Here is a 15,037-nt window from a genome sequence, read left to right as displayed (position 1 = left end):
ATAGGGATAATAAGCATAAGATGGGAAAATGACTTCAAGGGCTTGTCATAAACTAGTGTTTTCAAACCATGGACTGAAAAAATGACTCAAAGCTGCTTGGGAAGTGAAGAGGAGTTTTCTCCCCAAATGGGTGGGCTTCAGGCCTTTGGTATACCCCAGCTTTAACCGGAGACGCTCAGATTTTGTGTGTTATGTATTGGAGATTGTAGTAGTTAGGGTTTTCTGGAGAGAAACAGAAACAATAGGATGTTTATAGAGAGAAAGAGATCTATTATAGGAATTAGTGCATGTGGTTATGGAGGCTGGCAAGTCCAGAATGTGCGTGGTGGGCCAGGAGGCTGGAGGCCCAGGAGAGCCAACGCCACCACTCCAGTCCAAACACCAAAAGGCTGGAGATTCAGAAAAGCCAAGTTTCCCATTTGAACCCAAATAACATGCTGTAGAACCAGGAAGAACCAGTGTTGCGGATGAAGTGTAAAGGTTGGAGAATTCTCTCTCTCTCTCTCGGTCTTTTGTTTTAGTCAGGCCTTCAGCTGATTCAGTGAGACCCACCCACGTTATGGAGAGCAATAGGATTTACTCCAAGTCCACCAGTTTAAATGTTAATCCCATCTAAAAACATCCTCACAGAAACACCCAGGATAATGTCTGACCACTTATCTGGGTACCATGGTCAACAAGTTGACACATAAAATTATCCATCAAAGACCTCTACATAAAATTTTGTTCGAAAAAACAGATCTGCTGCTGATGGAAATAAAAAGAAAGTTTGCAAACTCCTGCCTTAGGCAATCCTGGATGGGAAGCTCCAGTTAAAGGCATCCCAGTTAAAGAAGGCCTCTTTCAGCACCTATCATCTACTTACGAACTGTAGTTTTAATTGCATAAGATGTTCCTGAAGAATCAGCTTAGATCTTCCTTCTCAGCATCTTTGCATACTTTACATGCTTTTGAGACAGGAGATGTATTCCCTGGCTCAGTGTAAATCTATAAACGAAAGGCTCTTTGTCTGGTTTATATTGTCAAATTTGGACCGATTGGTTTACTTCATGCTTTAGAGAATAAGAAAGGAATTTTATTATCAAGCTTTTGAAATACTGTCTATTCAATAGTGTATAACTGGGGCAACTTGTACCAGACTTGTTTTGTGGAGAATATTTTGGATTAATGATTAGAAGTCCTGGATTGAAATCCTGGCTCTTCCCTTATTAACCAAATGACTTTGAGCAAATTCTTTTACCATTCTGGGCCATAATTTCTTCTTCTACTTTTTGGGAATAATATCTAACATCTGCCCTGTTTGTAGGAGCCCCCATTGACTCAGCCACATTCTTCTCTAACACTGAACATCTCCAGGCTACTGAACCCTAGAAATTCTATCTTCTAAATATCTTTTATCTCCATCTGTCCTTGCCTTACTATACTTCTCTGCCTTGGGTCAGGCCCTCAAGACTTGTTGCTTATGTCATTGCAATGGCCTTAGCTGCTCTCTACCCTCTTTCTTCTCCAAGGCACCCTGCCTATTCCTGCCTGGCTCTCTTTGCTCAAATGTGAGTCTAATCATGTTTCTTCCCTTATAACTTTCAGAATAAAGTTCATTTTCTTCTAATAATAATAGCGAACTTTTACTGAGTGCTTACTGCATGGTCAGTGTGGTGCTAAACACTGTGCATGGACCATCTCAATGAACCTCCCAACACGTTTATGGGATGCAGTTACAGTTCGTATCCCCATTGAACCAATGAGGGATCTGAGGTTTACAGAGATTAAGTAACTAGCCCACAGTCATGTAGCTAATAAGCGACAGAGGCAAGACACTAATCCAAGCATTCTGACTCCAGAGCACACACTCTGACCCCCTTCCCTGCTGCATTGCCTCCTGGGCGGCCCACAGATCCTTCAGCGAGTGGCCCTCTTTCCTGTCCAGCACTGTCCCATACCTTGCTCTTGCAGGCACCACACCCAATAGACACAGCCGCTTTGAACTCCATATCCTAATGCTGTACACAGTGGGTACAGTGCATGACTCTTAGGAGGGTCTCAAAGGTATTTGTCTATTAAATCAATCAATGAAAGAATCTACAAAGCATTTTGTGAATTATAAGTCTCCATACAAATGTTGAGATTTAATATTGTCGTGAATATGCTGAAATTCTTCAGTTGACTAACTCAGAGTTTCTCAACCTTGGCACTATCAACATTTTGGGCCAGATAGTTCTTTGTCGTGGGGAGTTGCCCTGTGCTTTGCAGTATGTTTAGCAGTGTCCCTGGCCTCTACCCACTGAAGAGATGCCAGTACCACACCCCAGGCTGTGCAGCCAAAAATGTCTCCAGACATTGCCAAATATCCCCTGAGGAACAAAACCAATTTAGGACCACTGGCCTAACTCTCATTGCTGATTTTTACTGAACTTCTGGGTGAGTTCTTTAGCTTCTCTAGTATTCAGATTTCTCATGCTTAAAAATAGGGTTTGATACTAATTTATTCTGTAGTCAGCAATGTATTAAAATGTATTCGTGTACAGTACAGCTAAATGCAATGTGGTGTCTTGGATTGCATTCTGAATCAGGAAAAGGACATTAGTGGAAAACTGGTGAAATCCAAATAAAGTCTGTCATTTAGATAATAGCTTTGTACCAATGTTAAGTTCCTAGTTTTGAAAATGTATCATGGTTACATAAGATGTTAACAGTTATGTAAGAGGCTGGGTGAAAACTATATGGAAACTCCTTGTATTATCTTTGCAACTCTTCAGTAAATCTAAAATTAAAAGTTCTTTAAAAATATTCATTTAAGTCATGCACCAAGCAAAAAGTAAGGGAAACCCATTTTTCAGATGGAAGTAGAAGCAGAGACCTCTTAGTCTCTGGACGTATGTTCCCTCTTAGCTCTGGCAGAATCGTTCCTGAAGTAAATTATTTTATTGCCTTTTATTCATTTCACAGACTCTCCATTCATATGGATGATGAGCTGCGACATATTGCACAAAATTCCCTTCAGGGTTTGCTTGTTGACTTCTCAGACTGGAGAGAAGATGTGCTGTTTGGCTTTACCAACTTCTTGCTGCGGGAAGTAAATGACATGCATCACACACTCCTCGATTCGTCCCTGAAGTTGCTGCTGCAGCTGCTCACCCAGTGGAAACTGGTCATACAAACGCAAGGGAAAGTCTACGAACAAGCCAACAAAATCAGAAATTCAGAGGTGATGTTCACACTCTCCCCACCAATTGGTATTTTTTTATGTTCTTCACATGTGAATGAGTGGCAGCCCAGAGAACCTCTGGAGTTCTCACTTCCAGCCACCAAAGAACTTGCTCCTTGGTGGTAACTCTGAGTTCTTGCACTGGCATACATTGTCAACAAGAAACTCAGGGCTTGATACACCACATCAGGTTAGATTTGTTAACATCAACGAGGCCATTTACAGAGTAGAAATTTTTTTTCAGAGAATTATTATCACAAATCTATTTGTAAGAGCAAACGATTATAGGCCAGGGAGTTAGAGCTGGGTGTGGATGTGGATATATAAAAGTTAACTGTCTACTAGTTTTTTAAGTCAAAAACATATTGGTTGCTTTGTCTAATACCCACAGAGAAGACGGTGCAGTCTTGTAGTTTCCTTCTCCTTTCAGGCCTCAGTCCTAAATGGTAAAAATTGATAACATTTTGGAGAACGCGTTGAGGAAGAGTGTTTCTAGGAGAAGCTGGGCAGTGGTAACTTGGCATTGGCAATCAGCGGTTGGAGAAGGGGGTCTGCCTGGAAAGGAGCGTAACTGGGAATCTGAGGACCTTGGAGGCTCAGGGTAGTAGCGTTTGCAGGGACAGCTGGGTTCCCAGAGGGGCTGACCTCAGGGATGACATTCAGCCCCCTGCTCCTTCCTTGTATTCTACACATACCCGCAGATGCTACATAGAAAAACAAGGATTATATAAGCTTGTAAAAGGAAAAAGGAAACGAAGGTAGAATCTGCCCCGTTGTCTGGCTTGCTTTTGCTTTAGGTTCATTTGGTTGTGGCTTAGGAACTTTCAGAACTCATCACAAAATGTGCAAAACCTAAATTAAAATCTAACAGGCAAACAAGTAAGCAAGTCCGGATAGAAAGCAAATGTTTGAACATTTGATTTAATAGTATCCAAAAGTCTATAGAGAATTTAAGTGAAAACAAATTAGGCCACTATGATTGTATATATGGTGCAATCACATATGGTATAATGAAAGCAGTTTTGTTTTTATTAATATTAATAGCCTTTGAAAAGTTATTTTTCATCAGCAGTAACAGATGGTTGATGGTATTCCAAAGCGACAATTGATCTGAAAACCAAAAAGGGATCTAGGTTTCATGAATAATAATAAATTCATAGACATGTCTGGTTCTAAGCCATTGTCATTTATTTTAATATTACAAGGTCAAATGTTCCAAAAGAGGTACATATAAACAGTATTTCTTCTTCCATTGTTATTTTGCTGAACATAGAATGTCGTTCTTATTGCATAACAGCTGATTCCCAATGGCTCCAGCCACAGAATTCAGTCGGAACGAGGTCCCCACTGCAGTGTCCTCCATGCTGTGGAAGGGTTTGCTCTGGTTTTGCTCTGCAGTTTCCAAGTGGCCACACGTAAACTGTCCGTCTTGATACTCAAGGAAATCCGAGCCTTGTTTCTTGCCCTGGGTCAGCCTGAGGTATGGATTATTCTTCTGAATTTTCCAATTCATTTCTTTCAACTGTTTTGAAATTTAGATTAAAAACTACAAATAATGCATTCCTGTCTTATGTACTTGTGTGTCACACATGATGTCAACACATAATTTTGGTTCATTTTGGGGATTTTAATTATGTAATAGCATTCTTGATCTGCTAGAGATAAGTCGTATTTTCTGAGTGTTAGAAAAGACTGCTGGTATCTAGGGGTTACTGCTTTGATAAGAAGTGAAAAATTTTGAGATTAATTTAGGTTATGGATCATTTCCTTCTTGGTGTTCAGCACACTAATTATATCTAATTAAGAAGATACCATTACATTTATGTTAGAGAATAAACTTGAAAAAAATAATGCATCCCATTTAAAGTGATCAAGGTGCCAAACAGTCTGGATAACTGAAAGTTACTGAATCCTGATGATGGTAGAAAAATGGCATCAAAAGAAACATGTCCTCCTGAGATGGGAGAAGGAAGCCAATTATTAAGCGTGATCAACACCAGCTAACCTCCCACACTTGGTCAAGCGCTATACACCCTAGTTCAGAAGTTACTGCTCATGGTCTGCAGCACAGGTGGCCAAACCCTATGCATGAGCTGGTGAAAGGAAAAACAGCTTTTAATGTCACATGCTTCTTTAGAAAATTGCCACTTTCCATGTTTTTCTTTTAAATCATTAGTCTTGGGTTTATGATCCTCAATACAGTCACTGTTTTTATAAAATATTTTCAAGCTCATCACAGTCCTTTCTGTTCACATTCTTCAGACAGCTTTCTGATATATGTCAGGGCCACATCTCTGGCATCTGGCAAATGTATCTCTAAGACATGCTATGTTTTAGCAAGGTGCATTAAGTTTCTAATTATGAGAGTAAGGATAATAACAGTTGCCATACATGTGTCAGGCACCATGCTGAGTGCCTTACCCATGTTATCTCATTTAACCCTCATAACAACCTAAAAATCGATTTTGTTATCCCAACTTACAGATACTGAGACTGAAGTTTAGAGAAGTTAAATGCCTTACCCCGAATCAACAGCGAGGATGTGAGAGAGCCAGAAGTCAGAGCCATATGTTATACATATATGTGCCTCTTATGCCCCATGTTCTTAACTGCTAGTCAGCCGGATTGTGCCAGGGATGTTCTCATGTGTTGCTTTCTTTGACCAGCCACATCTTTCTTTAAACCACTCCCATTCACACGTGAATACAGTCATTCCCAGGAATTCCTATAAGGCTTCTAAGTCAATAATTTTATGTTTCCAAGTTTCTCTATAATAAAGGATGACAAATGTATATATATTCACTTATATATTATTATTCATGTAGAAGAATTTTCAGTAAGAAACCTTCTCTTGTGCCCTTTCTGGTTTGCTCCTTTTATGAAATGGCTGTACACCCCGTAAATACCACAAAGAGTATGTGGTCAGTCTTTTTCTTTGGAACTAAAATTCAATCACAGTCAACAATTTATAAGTTAATTTAGCAGACCAATGACTTCAAATAAGTAGCATTCTAATGGCCTGGCAAAACATGTTCTTGTGGGGTTTTCATTCCTTGAAATTAACAACAACATGAACCGTTTGGTGAATAATGTATGTCACTGGTATTTAGATTTCTCATGTACATGTATGAGTCTTCGAAATTCAGGGATATGTCTTTTCAGTACAATGTGAAATTGGAGCTCTAATTATCTTCCACTAAACTTGGAAGACAGAACTCAGAACCACAGGGAGTTTTACTCACTGCCTTTCACCATCTGGACACTCACTTTTCTGTGAGAAAACCCGTATCGCTATCTCACATGCTGTTCTGCTTCTGTACCAGATGGAGGTGGCGGGGTGGGTGGGAAGGATTCATTTTCCCATGGAGAGTAATCACCTCCCCTTTGTACAGGACGACGACAGGCCCATGATTGATGTCATGGATCAGCTAAGTTCTTCCATTCTCGAAAGTTTTATTCACGTAGCAGTTTCGGATTCAGTAAGTACACATTTGATCGCGATTGCTAGTGGCTCTTAGACATAAGCTCTGGACCTATCTGAAAGACAGAGTCAAAGAAAAATTATGTAGAAGAATTAGGCATTTATGTCAGCTTAATAAAGTGACCCAAAGGTACTTAGAAAAATAAGACTAGTTTTTCAAATGCTAGCTTATGAGACAGATAAATTTCAAACAAAATTTGAGTCTTAGGAATATAGATAATACTTTACAAACTTCAATTTCAGGAATTCCCCAACATTCTTAAAAGAAAATTAATTCACCTTATTCATTGTCCTTAAGACTTAGTATTGTACTTTTTACTTAATGTGTAACTTCTGTTTGTGTGGCCGCTTTATCGTTTGCAAGATGCTTTCACATTTATTATCTTATTTGACCCTTACAGTTACTGAAACTCAGAAATATTAAGGGGCGAGTCCACAGAAGGAAAGTGTTAGAGCCGGACTTGATCCTGTTTGGACTCTGAATCTAGGAGAGTTTTATCTGCTACCCAAATACATTCTTCCCTTTAAAACGCATATTGGCAGCTTTCAATTTCCTGAACAAGCAGAAGGGAAATTGAAACTGCTTTTAGTTATCTGACTTTTTAAAAATAAAAGTATAGTAATAGAAGCTGGAGTGATTTCAGTGAAATAACTGAAGAGAGGCAGGGCAGATGTGGGACTCCTGGCAGAATCCACATTGCTGATGCCTGATGCAGATACTTGTCGCATAATTATGAATGAATACAACACCTAAAGACATTTGCGAGCTTTCCCTGGCCTTCTCTAACTGAGATTGAACATAGATCCCTATTTTTGATAGCCCTGTTCTTGTTTATAGTCAGAATAATAATAATAATTACCAAAACAATTAGCCAGGCACTGCAGACTTTAACAGTGAGAATGAAGTAGACCTACTTCTTGTAGAATTTCAAATTGATTTTTTTTAATCCAGGGAGACAGACTGGATCAAATTGTTAGCTTTCATTATTTTATATACATATCTTACTTGCCTACAGATAACACTGTTATATTTTGTTCACGTGCTTTCCTTCTGTCTTTACCGGAATCACAGTCTTGAGCCAGGGGTACCTAGGTCAGCAATACTGAACTTAGAATGAAGCACAGAAAGGGGGGAAGAGGAGTGGGAGAAGCAGTGTCTGCTTTGGGCCAGGTGTTTCTACAGCTGTTAGCCCATGTAATTCACTGTAAGATTAGGTGAGATCAGCATTATAATTCCCAAGTCATAAATTAAGTAGACAGAGACTCTGGGATGTTCAGTACTTTTCCCTGGTCACAGGCTTTGGGCAGCACCTGTTTTGGAATCTCATCTCTCTGGCCCTGCAGCTCCAGCTCTGCCCCTTACAGCCCATTAACCATCGAGGCCACTGTTGCAGCACTCATACCCACAGGATCTGATAGACCTGACAGCTTAAAATGCATCACTTTACATACCTAACAAGCATAAAGCCCATTTCCTCTCTCATCACAACAGCTAGATTATTTGAAAATTGGTGTCTCCTAAACTGTGATTTATCTGGACTTAGAAAATAAAATTATACATAACAACTTATCAATATGTATATTTATCTTTCAAGAGGTTTTGAAATATATTATTTTGGCTTGCTATCCTAGGGCAAGAATAAGTTCGTATCTTATCTCCAAAATCATCAGTAGAATGCCCTTCATAAAAGGGATTGTGCTTAGCCATCTTTCTAAATCAAAGGGAAGGTATTTCAGACTAAGTAAAGCTAACAAAGAAAATCATAGCTTAAATATGTACTAACTGCAGGGATAAAAACACATTTATGAATCTTAAAGATGAATAACTTTTCAGAATTTTAAAATGGTAAATCCACGGTTGAGTTTAAATTTACTAATGCCATATATCTGTTCAGCAGATATTTAGTGAGCAGCTTCTGTGTACTGATGCACAGTGCTATGTGACAATTAACCTGTCAGAATATGCCCCCAGTCCTTAAACTTTGCACTTAAGCTGCTTATCCTCTAGCACAGGAAGCACTGATGACTACACACAAAGATCATATGTGGTAGGTGCAGGATGGGTGTTGCAGATCCAAAGCCAGCCCAGTGCAGAGGTGGTCAGGAAAAGCACTGTGCAAGAAGGAACGCTCAGGCTGAGCCTAGTGAGGATGAGTAACTTCAGTTCAGCTTTGATTCACCACCTACCCCTTGTACCTGCAGGCAACGTTACCGCTGACCCACAATGTGGATCTGCAGTGGTTGGTGGAATGGAACGCAGTCCTGGTCAATAGCCATTATGATGTGAAGAGCCCTTCCCATGTCTGGATATTCGCACAGTCTGTCAAAGACCCCTGGGTCCTCTGCCTCTTCAGTTTCCTCCGGCAGGAGAACTTGCCCAAACACTGCCCCACGGCCCTCAGCTATGCCTGGCCGTATGCCTTCACTCGGCTCCAGTCGGTGATGCCTCTGGTGGACCCCAAGTAAGGGATCCATGTGCTTTCCTCTGTTTTGCTGGTCTTACCGTTTGCCCTCTTAAATTTTCCTTGTATGCAAGAGATTGGGATATGATGATCTTCTCTAATTTCTGAACTTCCCACTAGAGAATTCTTAACATTGAATAAAATCAGATTTAAAAAATTTTGTCTAGAGCTAGGGTTTTTCTTACCTTAATAATCAATATGATTCTCTAAGTCTATATTCTCAGACTTTTCATGGTGAAAGAGACCTTAAAGCTCTTCTATTTGACTTCTCATCCAGTGCAGATATTCTATGAACAACATCCTTGATGGATAGTTGTTCAACTCTTTTTTTTTTTTTTGAGACAGAGTCTCACTTTGTTGCCCTGGCTAGAGTGAGTGCCGTGGCATCAGCCTAGCTCACAGCAACCTCAAACTCCTGGGTTTAAGCAATCCTACTGCCTCAGCCTCCCGAGCAGCTGGGACTACAGGCATGCGCCACCATGCCTGGCTAATTTTTTCTATATATATTTTAGTTGGCCAGATAATTTCTTTCTATTTTTTTTAGTAGAGACGGGGTCTCGCTCTTGCTCAGGCTGGAGTTGTTCAACTCTTTTTAAGCACTTCCTATGATATGATCTTTATTTAATACATGATATTTAAAATCCAGAACTTAGTTTCACTCTTGTTTTTGACTCCATGTTTCCAGTAGCCCAATTAATGCCAAGAAAACCAGCACTGCCGGCAGCGGAGACAACTATGTTACCTTGTGGAGAAATTACCTTATTCTTTGTTTTGGAGTTGCAAAACCCAGTATTATGAGCCCAGGACACTTAAGAGCTTCCACTCCAGAAATAATGGCGACCACACCTGATGGTACAGTGAGCTACGATAACAAGGTGACATGACATGCTTCAGAAGAATTATTCTGTAAGGTTTTTTTTTAGCTTGTTTGTCTAGAGTTCACAGTGCAAATTGCACTGTGCCTGCCATCTGGAGTATTATGGGATCAGACTTTCATCCTACACATTTCTAAATTCCATTGAGTGTTTATGTGAATAATTTATTACTCCTCCCTGACAAGAGGAGGAACTGAAGATAAAAATAAGTTGGGAAACTTGCTTAAGACTATAGAGTGACTTGTGTTTATTTGTGCCCTGAGGTTTGGTTCATGTCCTACATACCACATTTCTCTCACTCCTCGCCAAATAGTCACCTTTAAACCATGCCTGGATTATTTTGTTAAAGATGGTTTTGTAGACTTAAATGGTTTTAAAAAGAAGACTGTGATACAAAATGTTCTTTAGAATTTGTGTCCCAGGTGAGAAATGTATTCATTTTGCTGTATTCAATTTGTGGGGTGTTTTGCCGCCCCCTGAAATGATGGCAGTGCCTTGGGATGTGGTTCAGTACTTTGAAACTGTTATAATGGAATCACCTTTTGATTAAAGGAACCATTGGTTACCATGTTACCTCTTTTTCACTTTTAATCCACTTGTTTCAGGCCATAGGTACCCCTTCGGTGGGAGTTCTGTTAAAGCAGCTGGTGCCTTTGATGAGACTAGAGAGCATTGAGATCACAGAGTCCTTGGTTTTAGGATTCGGAAGAACAAATTCCCTTGTTTTCAGGTATAGTAGTCTCAATGAGTTGTTCTAACTTCATCCGTGCGGCTGCTGTCATAGTTCCGTGTTTTACTCAAGTGAGTGTACGTGTTGGCATGCGCCCGGGGAGTTCGTGAGCTCTGTGTGATTCCCTCTACTCCTGCTTTGCTTGGTGTGCATGTAACAAGCATTCCTTGCAACTGCCTCACATTTCACTTTCAGTCTAACAACTTTGATTTTACCTCTCAGATTTTAGTTCACTGGCAAGCTTTGTTTTAGGTAACTATAAATAAGATATTTCAGTGTCAATCCTCAGCCAAACTGTTAAGCGTCTGTAATGTCAAAATAATAACAGCCCACCGTGCCATTTACACAACAGACTCTTGAAGGTTGAGTGCTGATAGAAGCCTTTCCAGTGTGTTAGTTGACCTTTCCATGGGGCACTTTCTCTGCCTTAATAGAATCAGCACACAAGGCTTTCTGTACTCCTTATTCACATTTGCAGTCAAATTACCTCTCCATCTGAAGCAGCCAAAGCCTTTTGAAAGAGGCACCATAAAATGTTAGTTTGGGCTGCCTCTGATGACTTTAAGCAACCAAAGCCTATAAGGACAAATAAAATCTTAAACAAAATTTCCATGTAGACAGAAAAAAGAAAGCTGCAAGCATCTGGGAGTAAACCTATTCGAAAAATAAAGATGAATGAGACATTTTAGAGGCAACTGAAAAAGATCTGTTAAGTTATTCATGTTGAGAGTTGGTTTTATCCTTAAAAGAAGTAATTGTGGGTTCTGACTCCAGTGGGTGCTGGTTAACCGGTGTTTTACCAGTTATTGGTTAATTAGTTAAGACAAAGCACCATATAGAAATACAAGAAAATAACAATAACAGTCCCTGAAATTACCTAACATTCTTTCCCAAAGAACCTAAAACCCTTTTGCATATCTCACCCTCTTAATATTCCTAGGGGTAGGTAAGATTAAGCAACCACCTAGCTGCATGAGTCTGGCAAGCTGAATGTCTCTGGGCCTCAGTTTCCTCAAATGTAAAACTGGTATTAATAAATAAAAAATAAAGAAAGTGTATCTCTCCAACAAAAAATGGTCTAATAATAGATGTCATCTCATGGTTTTATTGAGAAGATATAGTCAATGTGAATATGCACATAGTAAACATTTGGTAAATGGTAGCTGTGAACTGAAGGAAACTATTAATGTTATTCCCATTTCTTTGATGAAGAAATTCTAGCATCTATATTGGGAAAATCAGAAATGAACACAGGTTTTCTGTCTCTTAGGGCAGAATGTCATAGAACTTACCTTCCTATCCTTGGATTTTCCTGGAGGGTGATGTCTAATAGCACAAAATATCCTACCAGGAAGTATAAGGTTTTCAAACATGTCACATACTATAGACAAAATAGCTTGGTAGTAATCTGACAACAGGCTAGATCTTATCATGTTGTCAGTTTTGAAATAGGAATTCAGAAGTTATTTCTTAAAGATTACAGCTAATTAAATTAGCAAGTATAAAGCGGAGAACTGGAGACAGTGGAGACAGGTGAAGTATATATATGCAAAATAAGATATATAGTAATGTGATCAAGACATATTTTTACTACACAAGAGAAAAGATATCTATGAGAACTTCACTATTTTAGTACTTGCCATAATTTGTATTTATCATATAGCTGAGATAAAGGAATTTATCTCTGAAATCCAAAAAGACTTTGTTTTTAAAATCAACTGTAAGTCAATCTCCTGGGCATGGATACCAAAGGTATTACCATAGTGATTGCACTCATCTCTTATCCTCTAATTGGACTCAAAATTTCTTGTGTACACTGGCTTAATTTTATTTATCTTCTGTTCCATAGCTTGTAATAAAGTGCTTTGAATTTAGTAAACACGTGGAAAATATTGTTTAATTATTCAGATAGGGTTTTTTACCATAGTGGTTTCCAGAATATTAAATCAAAATCAAGCCAATAAATATGTATTGAGCCAAAATTATATGCAGAACACTGGAACTAAGACCAACAACATGAAGAATAGGCCAATACCTATTTCCAGTTCACCACATGATTGGGAAATGGTGAGTTCAAGGGAGATCTTGATGTTAGAAGCAAAGTGAAAAAAGCAATGAGTTAGGATTGAATGGATACACGGCATTTAGTGGCCAGTCTGTTGTCAGTAACAATGAATTTCAAATGCTGACCTCTTTCCTCCATAGAGAATTGGTGGAAGAACTTCATCCTCTAATGAAAGAAGCTCTGGAACGAAGGCCGGAGGTAAGATTTTGAATTTAAATAATTGAAGCTTGGTTTATTTGGACACTGGTGTAAATTTAAATCAAGCCCAGTGGTTTCCCTAAAGAATACAAACACCCAACAACTTTTTAACAATGAATCTTAATATTTCAACTTGTCTTATTTTTATTATTTTTCAGTATTAAATATTTAGTATAATATGCTTCTATGGATTTTATATCCTAAATGTATAAATGCAAAGCAACTTAAGTAGTCATGTATACATTCTTTTGCAAGAGGTTTGCATTAAAATTGAATTTTGGTCTTTGTTTGCTTGTTGTTTACAAGGAGTCATATGGCCAAGAATATAATTTATCTCATCTGGCATATGAAGAATTCTCCTAAACATTATCTTCCCCAAAGTGAATTCTGAAAAGGACGAACCTATAATGTACCAGGATAAAATAATAAGAAGACAACTAAAAAAAAAAAGCTTCCCATATACTGGCTATGATACAAGAAATGGCAGAAATTTAGCGATTTGAATAAGAACAAACAGTGTTATCTCTGTGACCAGCATTGGTGGGATTACGAGTGTCCCTGTCCCTTTTCGCTTGTTTCAGATGCTTGAGCCTTTCGGCAGATGCTGGGAGCATCTGGGAAACAAGGCTTGTTAGCTCTCAACATTCCCACCTGATAAATACTTATTGACCCACTTATGATCTGTTTCTCTTACAGCCTGTGATAGCAAGCATTCTAAGAATTAGGAAGAAAGAAAAATACCTGTTGTCTTTTATGCTTAGAACATTGAAAATGACTTGATCAAGCCTACCTTTCATACAGTTTTCTAAAGCACAGTTAATATTGTTTTGCCAGTGTCTGTAAGTCGTGTTTTTACCTCTTTCTACACAGAACAAGAAACGCCGAGAACGGCGAGACTTGTTAAGGCTACAGCTACTTCGAATTTTTGAACTTCTGGCCGATGCTGGTGTTATAAGTGACAGGTAGGGTCTCAATTCTACCCAGTTGATCTCTCCTCACCAAACTGGTCTTTTCTGTCTCTGTCTCTCTCTCTTTTCTTTTCTTTGTTTTTAAATATAATACCTTTAACTTAGAAGAGTCAAAAAAAAAAAAAGCTTCCTTTTTCTTTTTTTCATATTCTACTTACGCTGCATATAGGTTAGGAACAAATTTAGTTTGTGATTTCTGCCAGTGAATCTTACTTTTCATGAAGCGTGTACCACTTTGACGTAAAGACCAATCATCTATCTAAAAGTTTAACTTTCCTGTATTCCAGCACAAACGGAGCCTTAGAACGGGATACATTAGCCCTTGGAGCTTTGTTCTTAGAATACGTAGATTTGACCCGCATGCTCCTAGAAGCAGAGAATGACAAAGAAGTTGAAATTCTTAAAGATATCCGGGCACATTTTAGTGCAATGGTGGCCAACTTGATCCAGTGTGTTCCAGGTATCGTGATACATCGTTACAAATTACTTTCCACCTTTGAAAAAACCATTTGTGTTATTATTTGTGCTTTCCTTTTTAATCCTACTGGCCTGTATGCAGTCCTGGGATAGGATTGTTTATTTATTTTAAGATACTTGGAACTATACATGAGAACAGATTGTTGTAACTCAGCAGATTTGGAAAGGGAACAATATGAATTAAATATGGCTTTGTGCTGGTCATTTCTATTCTTTGTTTTGGTTCCCATCTGAAAATGAATTTATGTGATTTCTATAGGAAGGAAGGAATTCAGAGGGAACATTCATACAGGCTTCATTATTTTCACATTGTCTCTGTGCTAATCTGTGAACAGGTAATTTCAGCAATATTCCTGCTCTAGGACTCTGCCCTATCAACATATTAAATAAAATTCTATGTAGCTTAATATATTTTACATTTGATTTAATATTATATTATAGAGAAAATTATCTTTCACAGAGCAAATAGGTATCGAACATTTTCATTCTAATAGAAGCATAGAAGATAAAATAGCTGGGCAGTTTGATGTAAAAATTATTCTAATTAAAAGTTTTGGGCATAATGACAAAAAGGCA

At 38.6% G+C, this 15,037-nt stretch overlaps 1 protein-coding gene across 3 annotated transcripts in view; it reads left to right on the top strand.

The window, feature by feature from the left end:
- The window catches only part of FRY (FRY microtubule binding protein), a 398,737-nt gene that overhangs the window by 291,021 nt on the left and 92,679 nt on the right, over positions 1 to 15,037 (top strand). For all 3 annotated transcript variants that reach the window (XM_069467740.1, XM_069467739.1, XM_069467737.1), the window contains 9 exons: positions 2,947 to 3,205; positions 4,503 to 4,685; positions 6,598 to 6,684; positions 8,889 to 9,148; positions 9,834 to 10,023; positions 10,629 to 10,753; positions 12,959 to 13,016; positions 13,887 to 13,978; positions 14,272 to 14,444. In XM_069467740.1, coding sequence (XP_069323841.1) covers positions 2,947 to 3,205; positions 4,503 to 4,685; positions 6,598 to 6,684; positions 8,889 to 9,148; positions 9,834 to 10,023; positions 10,629 to 10,753; positions 12,959 to 13,016; positions 13,887 to 13,978; positions 14,272 to 14,444 — 1,427 coding nt within the window. The remainder of the gene's footprint in view (positions 1 to 2,946; positions 3,206 to 4,502; positions 4,686 to 6,597; positions 6,685 to 8,888; positions 9,149 to 9,833; positions 10,024 to 10,628; positions 10,754 to 12,958; positions 13,017 to 13,886; positions 13,979 to 14,271; positions 14,445 to 15,037) is intronic.

Source organism: Eulemur rufifrons, chromosome 4, assembly GCF_041146395.1.
Source record: "Eulemur rufifrons isolate Redbay chromosome 4, OSU_ERuf_1, whole genome shotgun sequence".
Lineage (NCBI taxonomy): Eukaryota > Metazoa > Chordata > Mammalia > Primates > Lemuridae > Eulemur > Eulemur rufifrons.
This window is presented reverse-complemented; position numbering and strand designations above follow the sequence as displayed.